General features: G+C 46.3%; 1 protein-coding gene across 1 annotated transcript; it reads left to right on the forward strand.

Moving 5' to 3' along the window:
* The first annotated feature begins 10,154 nt into the window (after nucleotides 1-10,154).
* Nucleotides 10,155-13,250, forward strand: LOC543336 (ADP-ribosylation factor 2). The gene is made up of 7 exons (XM_044502292.1): nucleotides 10,155-10,396; nucleotides 10,850-11,005; nucleotides 11,325-11,395; nucleotides 11,589-11,708; nucleotides 11,976-12,094; nucleotides 12,504-12,585; nucleotides 12,953-13,250. The coding sequence occupies exons 1-7, from the start codon at nucleotides 10,162-10,164 to the stop codon at nucleotides 12,956-12,958; spliced, it is 789 nt and encodes a 262-aa protein (XP_044358227.1). The 5' UTR covers nucleotides 10,155-10,161; the 3' UTR covers nucleotides 12,959-13,250.
* The last annotated feature ends 6,442 nt before the right edge of the window (nucleotides 13,251-19,692 follow it).

A 19,692-nucleotide genomic window follows, 5' to 3' on the forward strand; every position in this document is an offset into this window, starting at 1 on the left:
TGGCTTCTAACCATTTGTCGGAATATGGGCCCACCATCGCTTCTCCATAGCTCGTAGGTTCAGTATTGTCTAACAACATGATATCTAAGACAGGATTACCGTACCACTCAGGAGTAGTACATATCCTTGTCGACCTACGAGGTTTGGTAGTGACTTGATCCGAAGTTTCATGATCACTATCATAAGCTTCCACTTCAATTGGTGTAGGTGCCACAGGAACAACTTCCTGTGCCCTGCTACACACTAGTTGAAGTGACGGTTCAATAACCTTATCAAGTCTCCACCATCCTCCCACTCAATTCTTTCGAGAGAAACTTTTCCTCGAGAAAGGACTCGTTTCTAGAAGCAATTACTTTTGCTTCCAGATCTGAAATAGGAGGTATACCCAACTGTTTTGGGTATTCTATGAAGATGCATTTATCCGCTTTGGGTTCGAGCTTATCAGCCTGAAACTTTTTCACATAAGCATCGCAGCCCCAAACTTTTAAGAAACGACAACTTAGGTTTCTCTAAACGGTGTCGTCTCAACGGAATTGCGTGGTGCCCTATTTAAAGTGAATGCGGTTGTCTCTAATGCCTAACCCATAAACGATAGTGGTAATTCGATAAGAGACATCATGGTATGCACCATATCCAATAGGGTGCAGTTATGATGTTCGGACACACCATCACACTGTGGTGTTCCAGGCGGTATTAATTGTGAAACACTTTCCACAATGTCTTAATTGTGTGCCAAACTCGTAACTCAGATATCTCTATGATCATATCATAGACATTTTATCCTCTTGTCACGACGATCTTCAACTTCACTCTGAAATTACTTGAACCTTTCAATAATTCAGACTTGTGTTTCATCAAGTAAATACACTCAGCATCTACTCAAATCATCTGTGAAGTAAGAACATAACGATATCCACTGCGTGCCTCAGCACTCATTGGACTGCACACATCAAATGTATTACTTCCAACAAGTTGCTCTCTTGTTCCATCTTACTGAAAACGAGGCCTTTCAGTCATCTTGCCCATGTGGTATGATTTGCATGTCTCAAGTGATTCAAAATCAAGTGAGTCCAAACGATCCATCTGCATGGAGTTTCTTCATGCATATATACCAATAGACATGGTTCGCATGTCTCAATCTTTTCAAAAACGAGTGAGTCCAAAGATCCATCTACATGGAGCTTCTTCATGCGTTCTATACCAATATGACTCAAATGGCAGTGCCACAAGTATGTGGTACTATCATTACTATTTTATATCTTTTGGCACGAACATGTGTATCACTGCGATCGAGATTCATTTTAGGTGCAAGACCATTGAAGGTATTATTCAAATAAACAGAGTAACCATTATTCTCCTTAAATGAATAACCGTATTGCGATAAACATAATCCAATCATTGCTCAACGCAAACACCAAATCTCGATGGTAGAGGGAGCATGCGATGCTTGATCACATCAACCTTGGAAACACTTCCAACACATATCGTCATCTCACCTTTAGCTAGTCTCCGTTTATTCCGCAGCTTTTATTTCGAGTTACTAACACTTAGCAACCGAACCGGTATCTAATACCCTGGTGCTGCTAGGAGTACTAGTAAAGTACACATTCATATAATGTATATCCAATATACTTCTGTCGACCTTGCCTGCCTTCTCATCTACCAAGTATCTAGGGTAGTTCTGCTTCAGTGACCGTTCCCCTCATTACAGAAGCACTTAGTCTCGGGTTTGGGTTCAACCTTGGGATTCTTCACTAGAGCAGCAAATGATTTGCTGTTTCATGAAGTATCCCTTTTGCCCTTGCCCTTCTAGAAACTAGTGGTTTTACTAACCATCAACAATTGATGCTCCTTCTTGATTTCTACTTTCGCGGTGTCAAACATCGCGAGTTGCTCAAGGATCATCATGTCTATCCCTGATATGTTATAGTTCATCACGAAGCTCTAATAGCTTGGTGGCAGTGACTATGGAGAACCATCACTATCTCATCTGGAAGATTAACTCCCACTCGATTCAAGCGATTGTGGTACTCAGACAATCTGAGCACATGCTCAACGATTGAGCTTTTCTCCCTTAGTTTGCAGGCTTAAGAAACTTGTCAGAGGTCTCATACCTCTTGACGTGGGCACTAGTCTGAAATCCCAATTTCAGTCTTCGGAACATCTCATATGTTCTGCGACGTTTCAAAAACGTCTTTGGTGCCACAATTCTAAACCGTTAGCATTACGCACTGAACTATCACGTAGTCATCAAAACGTGTATGTCAGATGTTTCGCAACATCTACAGACGACGCTGAGGTTCAGCACACCGAGCGGTGCATTAAGGACATAAGCCTTCTGTGCAGCAATGAGGACAATCCTCAGTTCACGGACCCAGTCCGCATAATTGCTACTATCAACTTTCAACTAAATTTTCTCTAGGAACATATCTTAAACAGTAGAACTAAAGCGTAAGCTATGACATAATTTGCAAAGACCTTTTGACTATGTTCATGATAATTAAGTTCATCTGATTTTAATGAACTCCCACTCAGATAGACATCCCTCTAGTCATCTAAGTGATACATGATCCGAGTCAAACTAGGCCGTGTCCGATCATCACGTGAGACGGACTAGTCATCATCGGTGAACATCTCCATGTTGATCGTATCTACTATACGACTCATGTTCGACCTTTCGGTCTCTTGTGTTCCGAGGCCATGTCTGTACATGCTAGGCTCGTCAAGTCAACCTAAGTGTTTCGCATGTGTTCCGAGGCCATGTCTGTACATGCTAGGCTCGTCAACACCCGTTGTATTCGAACGTTAGAATCTATCACACCCGATCATCACGTGGTGCTTCGAAACAACGAACCTTCGCAACGGTGCACAGTTAGGGGGAACACGTCTCTTGAAATTTTAGTGAGGGATCATCTTATTTATGCTACCGTCGTTCTAAGCAAATAAGATGTAAACATGATAAACATCACATGCAAATCATAAAGTGACGTGATATGGCCAATATCATCTTGCGCCTTTGATCTCCATCTTCGAGGCGCGGCATGATCACCTTCGTCACCGGCATGACACCATGATCTCCATCATTCCATCATGTGTCTTCATGAAGTTGTCTCGCCAACTATTACTTCTACTACTATGGCTAACGGTTAGCAATAAAGTAAAGTAATTACATGGCGTTTTCATTGACACGCAGGTCATACAATAAATTAAGACAACTCCTATGGCTCCTGCCGGTTGTCATACTCATCGACATGCAAGTCGTGATTCCTATTACAAGAACATGATCAATCTCATACATCACATATATCATTCATCACATCCTTTTGGCCATATCACATCACATAGCATACCCTGCAAAAACAAGTTAGACGTCCTCTAATTGTTGTTGCATGTTTTACGTGGCTGCTATGGGATTCTAGCAAGAACGTTTCTTACCTACGCAAAAGCCACAACGTGATATGCCAATTTCTATTTACCCTTCATAAGGACCCTTTTCATCGAATCCGATCCGACTAAAGTGGGAGAGACAGACACCCGCTAGCCACCTTATGCAACTAGTGCATGTCAGTCGGTGGAACCTGTCTCACGTAAGAGTACGTGTAAGGTCGGTCCGGGCCGCTTCATCCCACGATGCCGCCGAATCAAGATAAGACTAGTAACGGCAAGTAAATTGACAAAATCGACGCCCACAACTACTTTGTGTTCTACTCGTGCATAGAAACTACGCATAGACCTAGCTCATGATGCCACTGTTGGGGAACGTAGCAGAAATTCAAAATTTTCTACGCATCACCAAGATCAATCTATGGAGTTTACTAGCAACGAGAGGGAAGGAGTGCATCTACATACCCTTGTAGATCGCGAGCGGAAGCGTTCAAGAGAACGGGGTTGATGGAGTCGTACTCGTCGTGATCCAAATCACCGATGATCCTAGCGCCGAACGGACGGCACCTCCGCGTTCAACACACGTACGGAGCAGCGACGTCTCCTCCTTCTTGATCCAGCAAGGGGGGAGGAGAGGTTGATGGAGATCCAGCAGCACGACGGCGTGGTGGTGGAAGTAGCGGGATTCCAACAGGGCTTCGCCAAGCGCTGCGGGAGGAGGGAGATGTGTCACGGGAGGGAGAGGGAGGCGCCAGGGCTTAGGTATTGCTGCCCTCCCTCCCCCCACTATATATAGGGCCAAGGGAGAGGGGGGCGCAGCCTTGGCCCTTCCTCCAAGGAAGGGTGCGGCCAGGGAGGAGTCCATCCTCCCCAAGGCACCTCGGAGGTGCCTTCCCCCTTTAGGACTCTCCCTTTATCTTATCTCTTGGCGCATGGGCCTCTTGGGGCTGGTTCCCTTGGCCCATATAGGCCAAGGCGCACACCCCACAGCCCATGTGGCCCCCCGGGGCTGGTGGACCCCTTGGTGGACCCCCGGACCCCTTTCGGCACTCCCGGTACAATACCGATAATGCGCGAAACTTTTCCGGCGACCAAAATAAGACTTCCCATATATAAATCTTTACCTCCGGACCATTCCGGAACTCCTCGTGACGTCCGGGATCTCATCCGGGACTCCGAACAACTTTCGGGTTACCGCATACTAATATCTCTACAACCCTAGCGTCACCGAACCTTAAGTGTGTAGACCCTACGGGTTCGGGAGACACGCAGACATGACCGAGACGACTCTCCGGTCAATAACCAACAGCGGGATCTGGATACCCATGTTGGCTCCCACATGCTCCTCGATGATCTCATCGGATGAACCACGATGTCGAGGATTCAATCAATCCCGTATACAATTCCCTTTGTCTATCGGTATGTTACTTGCCCGAGATTCGATCGTCGGTATCCCGATACCTTGTTCAATCTCGTTACCGGCAAGTCTCTTTACTCGTTCCGTAACACATCATCCCGTGATCAACTCCTTGGTCACATTGTGCACATTATGATGATGTCCTACCGAGTGGGCCCAGAGATACCTCTCCGTTTACACGGAGTGACAAATCCCAGTCTCGATTCGTGCCAACCCAACAGACACTTTCGGAGATACCTGTAGTGCACCTTTATAGCCACCCAGTTACGTTGTGACGTTTGGTACACCCAAAGCATTCCTACGGTATCCGGGAGTTGCACAATCTCATGGTCTAAGGAAATGATACTTGACATTAGAAAAGCTCTTAGCAAACGAACTACACGATCTTGTGCTAGGCTTAGGATTGGGTCTTGTCCATCACATCATTCTCCTAATGATGTGATCCCGTTATCAACGACATCCAATGTCCATGGTCAGGAAACCGTAACCATCTATTGATCAACGAGCTAGTCAACTAGAGGCTTACTAGGGACATGGTGTTGTCTATGTATCCACACATGTATCTGAGTTTCCTATCAATACAATTCTAGCATGGATAATAAACGATTATCATGAACAAGGAAATATAATAATAACCAATTTATTATTGCCTCTAGGGCATATTTTCCAACAGGTAAAAGCCTACGTCTAGTTGTGATGGAATTGCTGTGGTTTCGATGATCAGGGAGCAAATATGCCTTGCCTGAGTCTCGAGTTGTTATCTGTTGTCCCTGAACCGCCGCCAGGTCGTGCCTTTATATACACAGGTCGACGCCCGCCGGCTTACAGAGTCCCGATGCCGGTTTATACACATACCAGCTCGGTCTCTACTTTGTCATATCTTACAATACAAGCTATGTACTATATGGCGGTTTATAACTACAGGCCTTAATCTACCTTTGGGCCTCGGGCCTTCGAGTCTCTGTAGTAAGCCGCTTTATTCCCTGTCTTCATGGGCTTTTAAGTATAAACAATCCATTATGGGGATAACCTGGCTTCCTTGGCCGGTTTACACCTAGTAGTAATATCCCCAACACCCCCCTTTTTTCCTTCTCGTGGAGGGGGGAAGAGGGAAGGAGAGGGAGAGGGGGAAAGGAAAGGGGGGCCGCGCCCCCTTCCCCTTGTCCAATTCGGATAGCCCATGGGGTGGGGGCACGCACCACCCCTTGTGGGCTCCCCTCTCTCTCCCCTATGTCCCATGTTGGCCCATTACTTCCCCGGGGGGTTCCGGTAACCCTCGGTACTCCGATAAATATCCGAAACGTCCCAAGACCATTTCGGTGTCCGAATACATTCGTCCAATATATCAATCTTTACCTCTTGACCATTTTGAGACTCCTCGTCATGTCCGCGATCTCATCCGGGACTCCGAACAATCTTCGGTCACCAAAAACATAATACAAATCGTCATCGAACGTTAAGCGTGCAGACTCTACGGGTTCAAGAACTATGTAGACATGACCGAGACACATCTCTGGTTAATAACCAATAGCGGAACCTGGATGCTCATATTGGTTCCTACATATTCTACGAAGATCTTTATCGTTCAAACCGCAGTGACAACATACGTTATTCCCTTTGTCATCGGTATGTTACTTTGCCCGAGATTCGATCGTCGGTATCTTCATACCTAGTTCAACCTCATTACCAGCAAGTCTCTTTACTCGTTCCGTAATGCATCAGCCCACAACTAACTCATTCGTCACATTGCTTGCAAGGCTTATTATGATGTGCATTACCGAGAGGGCCCAGAGATACCTCTCCGATACTCGGAGTGACAAATCCTAATCTCGATCTATGCCAACCCAACAAACACCTTTGGAGATACCTATAGAGCATCTTTATAATCACCCAGTTATATTGTGACATTTGATAGCACACAAGGCATTCCTCCGGTATCCGGGAGTTGCATAATCTCATAGTCAAAGGAATATGTATATGACATGAAGAAAGCTATAGCAATAAAACTGAACGATCATTATGCTAAGCTAATGGATGGGTCTTGTCCATCACATCATTCCCTAATGATGGGATCCCGTTCATCAAATGACAACACATGTCTATGGTTACAAAACTTAACCATCTTTGATTAACGAGCTAGTCTAGTAGAGGCTTACTAGGGACACGGTGTTTTGTCTATGTATCCACACATGTATCAAGTTTCCGGTTAATACAATTCTAGCATGAATAATAAACATTTATCATGATGTAAGGAAATATAAAATAACAACTTTATTATTGCCTCTAGGGCATATTTCCTTCACCACCATCGTCTGCCCAGACACAGGTGAGACTACGCCATAGGGATGCCGGAACATGTCAACGAGAAAGAAGAAAAAACCCGATAATGAGGAGATCGGTATAATGAGCATGAGAATGACTCAAGAGGATACCAATATATCTCACCTCGGTTTTTTTTAATATATCGCGAAGAGAAGGGAATAGAATATGATAACTAAAGGTTCACTCAAATATCATTTGTGTGGATATAGGGGTCAACATGGATGTCCACGATTCCGCTGTTGATCATTAAACGAAAGGAAGTTTTGTTCATGACTATATTCCATCGATCCTACATGTTACGCGCTTAAGGGAATTAAGATCTGTTGATTTCTATTGGAGTGAGGAATATGATAAAATATTCTCGGAATAGTTTCGAGAATGAAAGAAATAATTTGAGAGAAACCGAAAGCGTTACGGGTTTACCAGAAGTGTTTTGGGGAATACCGGGTAATACCAAAAAAATGATATATATATATATATATGCAAAAATAGTTTTTGAGGACCTAATATAAATAATATAGGGCTCTAATGTTTATTAAGAGGCACCTAGGATTTATTTAGGGGCTATGGGCTAAAGGAAATAGCTAAAGGCCACATAGGTGAAGGTTAATGGGCCCTATGGGCCCAGTAAGGGTGTGGCAAGCTTGGGGGGTCGTATCCAGTTGGAGGAGGACTCCTCCTCCCTGGTTGGCGCACCAAGGGAGGGAGACCTCCTCCTCTCCCACACCCTTATATATGAGAGAGGGGGCGCCCCCTAGAGAACACATCAAGTCCTCGTTCCAGGCACCCCCTCCTCTCTAATTCATCTAGTTATTTTTGATCTAGATTAAATCTCTCTAATCCTCATAATAGAGAAATCTTGTGTGTTTCTCTTCCTCCCTCTTCTAATTCTCCGTCGATGCTAAGCTCTAGACAGCGAAGCTCTGCTGGATCAAGAAGCCCGTACGCGTGCAATCCGTAGAGACGTTGTGCTTTCGATCTTTTATTCGAGGGCTCATCGTGAACGGTTCGAGGGACTTCAAGAACGGTCTACACCAGCTCTTCTTCCACTACAACTCAAATTTGGTAACGACGATCTAACCTTGTATGCATCTTCATAGTGATCCGGGACCTTGATCATAGGGCGATTTTGTTTTTGTTTTTTACTACCTTTCCCAACACTTCTGGCATGATCGATGGATCAACGGGCACAACTCTTTTGAGATTGCCCCAAGCCTATACCCTCACATCAAGGCTAGAGGAGGAAAGAGTAGAATGGTGGCAGCTGCTTTGGCAGATAATCAGTGGATTGATGACATCCGTGGGACCTTGTCACTGCAAGCGATCCTCGAATACATGGATCTCTAGCATACAAGTGCCTCCCCTCACAAATTAAGAAGATTGCTTCACTTGAAGATTGACTGCAAATGATATCTAATCGGCTGGTTCAGCATATGATGCCTTTTTCTTAAGCACTGAGCACACAGATTGTGCCAAGCTCCTATGGAAAAACCATGCATCCCCAAAAGGGAGATATTTCACATGGCTGGTCATGCATGATTGATGTTGAACATAGGACCGCCTTGCGAGAAGGGGAATGCAACATCCGTCTATTGCTCCTTGTGTGATCAGGCGCCTGAAACCATTGACCATATTATGGTACAATGCATCTACACTAAGGGCTCCTTTGATACAAAGGAATTTCATAGGATTTTTACAAGATTTGGATCTTTAGGATTTTTTCCTGTGATGTTCGTTTGATTTGTAGGATTGGAATCCTTAGGATTTTTTCCATAGGATCCATTAATTTGTACTATATTTTGGAGGAAACTTTCCATCCACTCAAACTTCTTTGTAGAATCCCTTTGCTTTTCCTATGCTATCAAACATTTCTCTAAATCCCATAGGATACAAGAGGACATGACACTCTATTCCTACATTTTTCCTGTTCCCGTGTTTTGAGAATCTGCGAATCAAAGAGGCCCTAAGATTTTGTGGTTCCTCTTATTGCGCGGCTTTGGAATTCAAAGGCTTACTCTAACCATGAGTGATAAGGTGAAGGACTCGTGGTGCTCAATGGACGGTCCAAGAGCTCAGGTCAACTCCTCTGACTTGCAACAATCATGATCGTGGGTTTATATAAACTATGATTGGAGCTAGGGTCTTTGATGGAAAGGTTTCGTCTGTGCAAAGGGTGATCACGTTCTCGCAAAAAAAGAGGGTGGTCACGTTGGCGGTCGAAGCGCTAAAACTTCAGAAGAAGGCACGATAGTATCAGACAGGCTCTAGGGAGGAATATCACCAGTGTGTGTTGGTGGGTTGGGCCTACCTCTGTAGGTGTTGTGTTGGGAACAAGAGCATGTTCTTCGAAGGGCCATTGGCTGATCTTTTATTGGATAGAAAGAAGAACTTTTACAAACAGGCAAGCAGTCTAGTCGAACTAGGACCGAAAGCCGCTAGCCAGGCCCATTGCCCGAAGCCAGGCAATAGAAAACTACAGAACCACATCGATAGCACGTGTGTTTCAAGAGGCACATATTGAGATGCAACCGGCAGCCCTTGATGTTTTGATTTCCTCCCTGACTAGGTCCAAAACCCTGTTGGCACTGCTGCCCACTTGATAAGAAACCCCTAGCGGCACGTTCCTTCCCGATCCTCCAGTGCATCATTATAGCCACGGGGTTGAAGTTGCGGCGCAGCGCTTCGGGGATCCCCTGTCTAGTTTTGAGCCACCATTCTTTCGTAGTACTGAAATTGTCATCGGGCAAGATTATGCTCTCTCTCGACCATTGCTTGTTCCAGTTGACCCCGACAACTTGTAATCAACTCTCTCTTCTGCTCCCCTAAAAAAACTCTCTCTTCTGCTTCATGAAAATGCAATATGTTGTTGCTTGTTCTTTTTTTTGAGAGGTTTTTTTTTAAACATTTTTGAGAGAGTTGTTGCTTGTTCTTAATATTTTTATTAAAAAGCGTATACGAGCAAAATCGAGCCTTACCCTGAGTGGAGCCGACGAGGCCCGCACGCCAGTGGAAGCACCCGGATCTGGCCGCGGGTGTCCATGCGGCGCGGGCCGCGGGCGGACTGGGCGCGGTGTAAAGGCCACGTGGGAATGGGCCTCGCGCCCTTCTATATAGCCGCCATCGGGCCGCCCGGTCTGCACCGCACCGCACTGCACGACAGCCATCATCCTCCGTGCGGTTCCAAGCTCCAACTCCCACGCCCGTCTCCCCCTAGATCAGGAGGAGCACGCCGCACCGGAGCGCCGAGACCTCGAAGCCTTCGTCTCCACCTCGGTGAGCGCCGCTGCCTTCAGCCTCCCCCATAATTCCGCCTCGTAGCCCCCGGATCTGATCGGTCCTGCGGATTCCGTCGATGCGCGCCGCGTTTTGTTCGGCGGATCACGCGAATCTGCCCGTCGACTCCATGGAGTCCGGGCTGGGCTGTTTCCGCCCCCGCGGTGCTTCCACGCCAGTATTGGCGAATCTGTTCGTTGCCGTTTGCTTTCCCTCTCTCGAATCCGATCCGATTCCGCCCCTTTGGCAGATCGGCGAGCCGAGAGGTTGAGAATTTTGCGGATCTCGTAGCTGGGAGGGACTACATCCATTGCTGCTGAATTATGTGGGCTGTGCTCCATTTGCTTGGGCGTAGGGGTGTGTGTGTGGGGGGAGATGCGGGTGGATCAGAGTGGATCTGTGTAGATCTTTGGATCTTGTCTAAAACTTCTTCGACTGTTCTTTGTGGTGCAGGAGCAGAGATGGGGCTCACGTTCACCAAGCTGTTCAGCCGCCTCTTCGCCAAGAAGGAGATGAGGATTCTCATGGTTGGTCTCGATGCCGCTGGTAAGACCACCATCCTCTACAAGCTCAAGCTCGGAGAGATCGTCACCACCATCCCAACCATCGGTAAGCTGCTTTCTGCATTCTCTGCTTCCACGTCTGGTGATGTCTCAAATGTAGGAAGATGCTGCGTAGCACAGTATTTACAGAAAAAGAAATTTAAATCATATCGAGAGAGCACTGCTACTGTAAATCTGTAATGTAGGTATATACTGCTAGGAAGGTGAATTTAAAAGGCACCGTAGCAAAATTAGGTGTTATCATTCGATCTCACATTGATCAGAACTTAAGAGTAAATAAAATAGGGACAGCCAGTCACTACTTACTACTAGCCGGCCGGGTCTCACTTTCATTAATAAAATCTGGCTAATTTGGAAATTTGCAGGATTCAACGTCGAAACTGTTGAATACAAGAACATCAGCTTCACTGTTTGGGATGTGGGGGGCCAAGACAAGGTAAGGAAGTCTAGTCATGATTTGCTAATTGTGTCAGACTAAGAAGTCATGTCATCCCTTTGTGAATCTGTTCCTTTCCATTGGGTGAAAGAAAATCAGATCTGTTTTTACACTGATGTTGTTAAGCTTATGTGTCACAAAATTTAGCCTGGTGCCTTTGACTTACTATTTTATTGTTTTCTGATTGAAACAGATCAGGCCCCTGTGGAGGCACTACTTCCAGAATACCCAAGGGCTCATTTTTGTTGTTGACAGCAATGATAGGGAACGTGTTGTTGAGGCTAGAGATGAGCTCCACAGAATGCTGAATGAGGTACTGCACCACTAGTGACTGGTGTTGTTGTAGTTGTTCTGAAGTTTCCCAATTTGCAAATATCCTGTCTGAGTTTCCATATATGGTAATGTGAATTTTTGTTCAATAACCAATAAATATGTGAAGAAAGCTGAACTGTCAAGTCAATATCCATTTTCTTATATGCTTAGTCTGTGTTTTATTGAGAATTAACTAATTAAAATTTTAGCTTCTCTTTCCATTCGATATTGAAATTCATAATTAATGTAAGATCTTTCTGTGATATAGGATGAGCTGCGTGATGCTGTGTTGCTTGTATTTGCAAACAAACAAGATCTTCCTAATGCCATGAATGCTGCTGAAATCACCGACAAGCTTGGTCTGCACTCCCTGCGCCAGCGGCACTGGTAAGGAACTCCACACACATAGTTCAGAAGCTATTTACCTTCGAATAGCTTGGTCAAAATTTCCCTGGTGTTCTGCTGTTTCTCAGATTCTATATGCTGCAGATATTTGTAATTGCGAACTTTAATTTGTAATAAGAGTTATTTGAAAGTACATGTAGTGTATCCCCAAAACAAATCTAGTATAACCATACTTATTTCAATCACATAGGGTGTAACTCTGAAAATAGACCATCGCCCTGTTTTATAGATAAAGCCACATGGTCGAACGATATAGTAGTTCATAGGGCGTACCTGGGGATCATGAATGTGTCTTGATCTTAATTGAAGTCCATGTTGTTGCTACACTACTTATCCTGTCTAAAATAGTTGTTGGTGCTGGTGCTAAAATAAGTTATTTCCTCTGGTGCAGGTACATTCAGAGCACTTGCGCGACGTCTGGCGAAGGGTTGTACGAGGGTCTTGACTGGCTCTCCAACAACATTGCCAACAAGGTATGTTATAGCCTCAACTGATCGTTTTCCATTGAATATCTTCTCTGTGCTCTGCTGAATGCTTCTAAAGACTGCTGCACTTGCTTAAATGATATGGCCCTTAGCAGCTGTGACTGAAATAAACAAACAGACTAGCCCATGACACACTTCTGCTGCTATTTATTATAGCTATTAAACACAGTTTGGTGCATCTGTGCTTAGATTAGTCACACAATGACACAATGAAATTGAACAGTCTCACACAAGCACTCCTATGTATTATGCTATACCTTACTTAACAAGTAGCATAACATCGCACACCAACACTTGCGCCTTATGCCATGATCCTCCATGACTGACGGCAGATCCTCTTCATTTGTTTGCACAGGCTTGAAGCGCCTCGACAAGCGCTTCATCAAGAAACAAACGTGCTGGATGTCTCAACAACTCACTGCTACCATTTTACATATTGTGATATATATACACTGTACAAGAGATAGTATGTGTGCGTATGTGACAGGCAGAAGCTCCCTTCTTTAAGTGAGCTAGTATCAGGTCAGGTTGTCTTTTTTTGCATGGATGTTATCAGTTGCTGTTCGGTGGTTTTACAAGGTTTAATGTGTCGACAATGTGTGTCTGAACCCCTATCGTTTTGAGTTTTAGCAAGATTGAATTGTGGTTGCCAATGTTGGTTGGTTCAGTTGAGTGATGTGGATGGTACATGTTGCTAACATACTACTCCCTCCGTCCCAAAATAGTACAATGTTGTACTAAAGTTGAGACACTTATTTTGGGACGGAGGAAGTACTTATGGTGAGCGATATTTTCACTAGTTCTCTATACTATCCAATCCAGTACTTCCGGTTTGGCTGTCGGTATCGTTGCACGCCACAAATATTCACGGATCCCCTCACGCAATGGCTGATGGGTGCATACGCCATTATGGGTTCATCATTGCCGCATACGGCGTATGTACAGGTGGGCATGGAGTATACTTGTATTTGTTAGTGTCACTTCCATAACACTAGGGAATATTCTATATAGTAGTCATTCCGTGATTTACTACGGTACGTAAATAGGAGTATTCTACTATATCATATTAATGTGACATCAAAATGTCAAACCTAATTTGAACTGTAGTGGGATGTGAGGTACCACTGCCCTCTATGCTCCAGGATTTGAATTCTAGTAGATTGGGGATATCACTGTCTTCCTAACTTCCTTCTACGGATTGGTTTGTAAAAAAGTTTTTATTTATTAAGTATAAGAACAACTCCTAAATATTGTAGTAGTTAGTTCGTGTTTTAATGATATTTTGTTGATAATAAATGTGATTGTGTAGAAAATGTTTTATTTGGTAGTATAAGAGCAACTCTAACAGATATTGTCATATCCTCCCATCGTACGAAGTTAGTGGTTCAAAAATGGCTTAACATAATCGCCATATTGCCCTCTGCCTACATAATTTTTAGAGCGTGCTTCAGTAGTGGGTCATAGCCTCCACATTTGGAGGCTCGGGGCGTTGATATGTAGCGCACTACATACCCAATCATCTGCACGAGAGAAACTCCAACCGTTCACCGCCCCTCTCTTTCTCCCTCTCCTGCCTTGGCATAGTCGTCCGCCTGTATGACTCCTGCATGCACGGTTTTCATTGGCAAAGCTTCCTTAAATGCCATCGCCGCGTGTTCTGCCCATTTGCGCACATTTTCCGCCTCCGCATGCCCTTTTCCGCCCTGTTTTCATCAGAGCGCACCCTATCCCGGGCCCTTTTTCTCATCGGACTACAGCTATAGGAGTATAAGCCAACACTTTCCTCGATGTTGCACAACCACACTCAATCATCTTCCTCTTCCCCACCCACTATCTTCCTCCGCGCTGACCACATTTGAGTCATGTCAACGTTCCGACCCTCCTCGTGGACCCTTTCTGGGAGAGGGCTGGCATTACTTCGAGTGGGTTCAATACAATGCGAGGCTGAATCAATTGTGGGGTTCGAGCGCCTCCCTGCCGCCACTTGCCATTGTATTAGCAGAAGCTGTGATCAAGTAGGGTTACAAGGTTGTGGCCTTCGTCCGCGTCCAAGAAGCCTACCGATACCTCAACCGCATCAAAATGCAAGTGGAAGAAGCCAAATCCGCCCCGAGATGCGAGATCACTTTCAAACAGAGGAAGCTGGCGAAATAAAATCATTGTGTTTCAATTAGTCGTTCTAGGTCAATTTTGATTTCAATGTGATGTTCAACCAATGTGCAATTGCTTTTTGTGAAGAATGAACATATTCGTCGACAGATGGATCCAAAAAAAATATGAAGTTTGAATATTGACAACTCTGAGTAAATGGTAAATGAGCGTCACCTCGACAACTTCCAAAACATTGTGGAGCACGCTCCAAAATGATTTTGGGTTGTGAATATGGCACATTCGATAGAATTAACTTAAGCATTTATTGTTTTACCAAACAACATGATTTTACTTGGCAAGCTAATATGAGGGCACAACCGGAGGGGAGGGGGGCAGTTGAGGCGGTTTTGAGAAAAAAAGCCGGTGAGAAGAAAAAAGAGGTTGACAAAAAAAAATCAAAAAAGGGAGGGGAAGAAGAATGTAGGTAAAGAAGAGTGGATGAAAAATGAGCTAGACGAGATTCATTAGTAAGTACGTATGGAGAACTCGAGAACAAAGGAAACTATGAACCAAGCATAGCTCAGATGGTTAGGTTCCTTGTGATGGAACCAGATCAGGGTTTAAGTTCTAGACTTGGCACTGGTGCTCGCATTTTTCTGAATTTATTTCAATCTTTCAGCAATATTTGTTTAGTGAGATGAGTTGTTCTAGTCGACTACAAACGCGTATATATGATGACTTGTGTCAGCTCAGTATCCCGTTCATAGGGAAGAGTGTATGTAGGCATCCTAACAAAACTTAATAACACGAAATACAATCTAGTGTACCCAAAATAGAAAATCCAGTGCCTCAATTAATTGATCTAATCTCTATATTGTACTTCATGCTAACATGCGTGCATGTGAGATCGATCGATCGATCGCCATTATAAGCCATGCCCATGCACGGGTACATACAGGAGTGCATGCTAATTAAGCTTAGCGTGCCGGCTCCTCCTCATGCCAGTCCACCACCTAAACCGGTACTCGGACTCCTCCTCCACCCGCTCCGGCGACAGCTTGAGGTCCTCGTCGAGGCCGCGGTCCATGCGGGCGATGTACTGGTGCTCGAACCACCGGCGGTTGCGGCCGAAGCACTTGCGCAGCGCCGCCGTGGCCAGGACGCAGGCCTCGGCGTCGTCGTCGTCGACGCCGTCCCGCCGCTTGACCTCCCTGGGGTGGCACTCGCCCGTCGCCGTCAGGAACTCCTGGAGGCAGCCGCCGTTGTGCACGTGATGCACGACGCTGCTCTGGTCGCTGTTGGAGATGAGAGGCTCCGCCACCCCCTTGATCACCCCCTCCGTCACCGACGCCCCTATTGATTTGGCCAGCCGATTCCCCATGGTCGGCCGGCCGGCCGGCCGGCGTTGGTGTGTGTGTTGGCCTTGGAAACCAAAGCCAGGCCGGCCAACTGAACACCCAACCAATGTCCACCGCATCGGCTTAAATAGGTACTGTGCCAAATATTGGCCCGGATCTGCTAAGTGAACAATTCCAAATGCATGCTGAGCTGTGGTTTGGTGCAAATCAACTTCCGATCAAACTAAGCCATTCAAATGGGGGTATGGTATGGTATGGTATATATACATGTATCTCTATGGAATACGCATGCATGATAGCCAAACATACGCCATTAATTGCTTCCCATTTTGCCTTGCCTATTTCCTTTTTTATGTATCGACCGATCGCATGCCGTATCATTCGCCTTTCCGGCTACAATATGCCTTCGTGGCGCGCACATACCTGTTCAACACTTTGTATTTTCGCTCTGGAAAGTCTGCACTCCTAATTTGATTTACTCCAATTTCCAACTGCCATTAAAGCAGTCACGCGTGTGGAATATATAAGCTGGAGTAGTCGAAAACTACACACGTACGTAGCCAAGGACTCCCGAAACTAAGTAAGGACCGAGCGAGCACGTACGAGTCGAGTCGGCGATGGCGGCGCTCCTGAGCACGGCAGCAAGGAGGCTCTCACCGGCCGTCCGCGGTGGTCCTGCTGCTCTCTCTTCTCGCCGGCTTGCCGCCTCCGGCGCTACAAACCCACACTACAGCAATGGCTACTACGTACGTGCACGTGCCACCCCCTTACATGTACTCCATGATGAGGATACCCACGAATTTTTGTTTTAGGCAGCTTACGTAAATTCATATGAAGTTAGTTTCGTATGCATATGCATATCGATCCAGTCATTAACTTTTGTTTCGTATGCAAATTCAGTCTGCTGCAGGACCTCACGATGAGCTGATAAGGCGAACCCAGCACGCGAAAGAGGAGCTGTACGGTCTCCTCTCCGAGCTGCGATGGAGAAACGTGTATGTACCAGACTCTCAGCACGGAGAACGTTCAAAACAGGCGGCTGCTGTGGATGCTTTCTGTGCAAGTTGAGCCTAAACGCCATGACCGCTTTTGGTATATATTGTTCTCAAATAAACCTCAAACACAATCTTCCATTTTGCTCATATACAGTTTTACGGCTCCCTCGAGTGTACATGTTCATAGTTTTAATCTTGGGCACCCTTTAATCTTTGGCCTCTGACCAACATGCATGCATGCATGCAGGCGCTCTTACGTCAGAGCAAGATGGAGCAACGATATCCTCTTTGGCTATGTGTTTTTTTTCCCGAGAATTTTATCATTCATATCACGAATCAGTATGAAGTAGTTGACCCTTACAAGCACACTGAAACGCAAACACAAAGGACCATGAACACCTAGAGTATCCTAAGACAACCGTAACACAAGAAGATCTCTGGAGCCCTGTGTCATCATCCCTGAATTTTGAGAGAAGACCCCTGCAACAGAAGGATCTGCAACCAGTCGCAAGCAGGTCATCATCTTCGACCTCGGTACAATTGCTGCCACGCTGCTTCCTCCTTTCTTGATGTAGGAACACGCGGTACGCTACGCTAGCGCCAAATAAAATTTTCTACCGTGCACCCAAGATCATGCTGCTGGAAATAGATCACGGGATCGGGTTTACCACTAGACGCGCAGTCACCGCAGCGGAAGTAGAGTTGATGATGCGTGTAGCCGATCTCCCGGGCCGTCCCCTCCTCGCGTTGCCGATCTCCCGCGAACAGCGAAGACCCGTGAACGGTGATCTCCCGCGAACGGCACCTCACGGTTCCCTCGAACGGTTCATCCAAGCACCGCAGATGCGATGCCTCCAAGGTATCCACACGTACGGGGAGCAGCGTCGAGCGGCGGACTGCTAGGCCCGGTCGCGCGGCATGGGCGTGGGGAGTGGCGGTGGCTAACCAGGGTTCAATTCAATCAACCCTAAGTGGTGTGCCCACTCCCTTTTATATAGACCTCCGAGGTGGGCTCAACACTTGAGCCCACTAGGAGTCCACATCCATTTTCCACTCAGATCCAATCCGAATGGGCTGCAGCCCCTTAAGTGTGCGACCCTATAGGTTCACGTACACATGGACACGACCAGAGTCGATAGTTGGTAGCGGCTTCTAGCAGAACGTGCCAACTCCCATGTGGGCGTAAGGTCGTTTGACGAACCTCAACAATGTGGCATATGCAACATTCCTTTTGCCTCACGATATTTGTTGTCGAGCTCAAGGCGAGTACTTGTCACCCTTGTGTTAGCTCGACTTCTCTTCTCGAAACCATGATACAGATTCCCGAACTAGGTTAACACTTAACCCAAGTCGCATGTCCATGCTTTCCGAATCTGATCACTCGAGAGGGCCCAGAGAATATCTCTCCAAATAGGAGGGGCAAATTCCATCTTGGTCAACCATGTCTTGCGGCATGTCTCACGACTCACCCGAAAGCTACCTTTATAACTACCCAGTTATGGAGTAGCGTTTGATAGACCCTAAGTGAGTCGATCCTCATCCCGAGAACATGCGAGGACCTCAGGTCCAGGACATGTCATAGACATTGCACTTGAGACTAACAGATGACTATATCTCGCTGCGTCTCAAAGTGGGTCTGTCCGGCTCGGTGATCTCCATCCCCGAGCCCATACTATTGGTTTAGCATCTCCATGCACATGACTTGTGAAACATAGTCATCAACCGAGTCGTATACTAGTTAAGGATATGTGTCCGCATAATCTTATCAACTAGGGACCATTAAAACAATCATCATACAATACATAGTTCCACAAACAAGTCACATACTTATTGATACATATCATTGATGATGTTCAAGGACAATACAAAGGACTCATGAATACATATGGAAATATCATCATCACATGATTGCCTCTAGGGCATATCTCCAACACTTGACACCAGCGCTGAGAGGGCATGGACATCAATCCAACATACCTGCAACAGCCGTCGCCATCTTTGGCTTTGAGTACCGCGAAAAGTGTCCCTTCCGGAAGGAAGAGAACTCGAGTCATCCGACCGGTCCAGCATCGCGGCTGGGCCATCCGCCCGGGCAAAGCAGGATCTCCCACCAGCATCAGCGCAGAGGAAGGAGAAGAACAGCAGCAGCAAATCATACCAACAAGGAAGAAGAAGGGTCTTCGTCTCCCTGCATCCATCGCCCATCTAAGGACCCAAACGGCCAGTGCCGATGGACCTCCAGCCACCATAGCCCGCGACCTCGACGAGATCCGCGGATCCCCAACCCCGCTGGCTCCTAGACGAAGGCAAAAGCCTCGCCTGACCGCGAACGGAGCCCGGAGAAACTTATTCTGACGTGACACCACCGCAACGGCCTCGGCAGCGTCTCCCTCAACCCTAATCCTACCACACACCCACCTAGCGAACAGACCCGAGGTTCCCCCTCCCTCCCACCGCCGGAGCGGCCGACGGAGAGAAAGGGAACCGGCGGCGTCACCGGCGGCGCGCAGGGAACCCTCGTCGCCTCCTAGATCGCCTCGTGCGATCCTAATCTTTCGGGCGGTTATGTCGTGGCTATGTGTTTCTGGGATACTACTATCTCTCCGATTTTGCCGAGCCTGAAAAGGAACAAGAAGAAGAAAGCCCCGGTG

This window comes from Triticum aestivum, chromosome 3D (assembly GCF_018294505.1).
Source record: "Triticum aestivum cultivar Chinese Spring chromosome 3D, IWGSC CS RefSeq v2.1, whole genome shotgun sequence".
NCBI lineage: Eukaryota > Viridiplantae > Streptophyta > Magnoliopsida > Poales > Poaceae > Triticum > Triticum aestivum.

What these genes read in the sequence shown, in the direction of transcription:
- LOC543336 (XM_044502292.1), top strand. Translation starts at nt 10,162, where the DNA reads ATGCGGCGCGGGCCGCGGGCGGACTGGGCGCGGTGTAAAGGCCACGTG. An exon ending in AAGCCTTCGTCTCCACCTCG is followed by an intron (nt 10,397 to 10,849) that starts GTGAGCGCCGCT and finishes TTTGTGGTGCAG; the next exon opens with GAGCAGAGATGGGGCTCACG. An exon ending in ATGTGGGGGGCCAAGACAAG is followed by an intron (nt 11,396 to 11,588) that starts GTAAGGAAGTCT and finishes TGATTGAAACAG; the next exon opens with ATCAGGCCCCTGTGGAGGCA.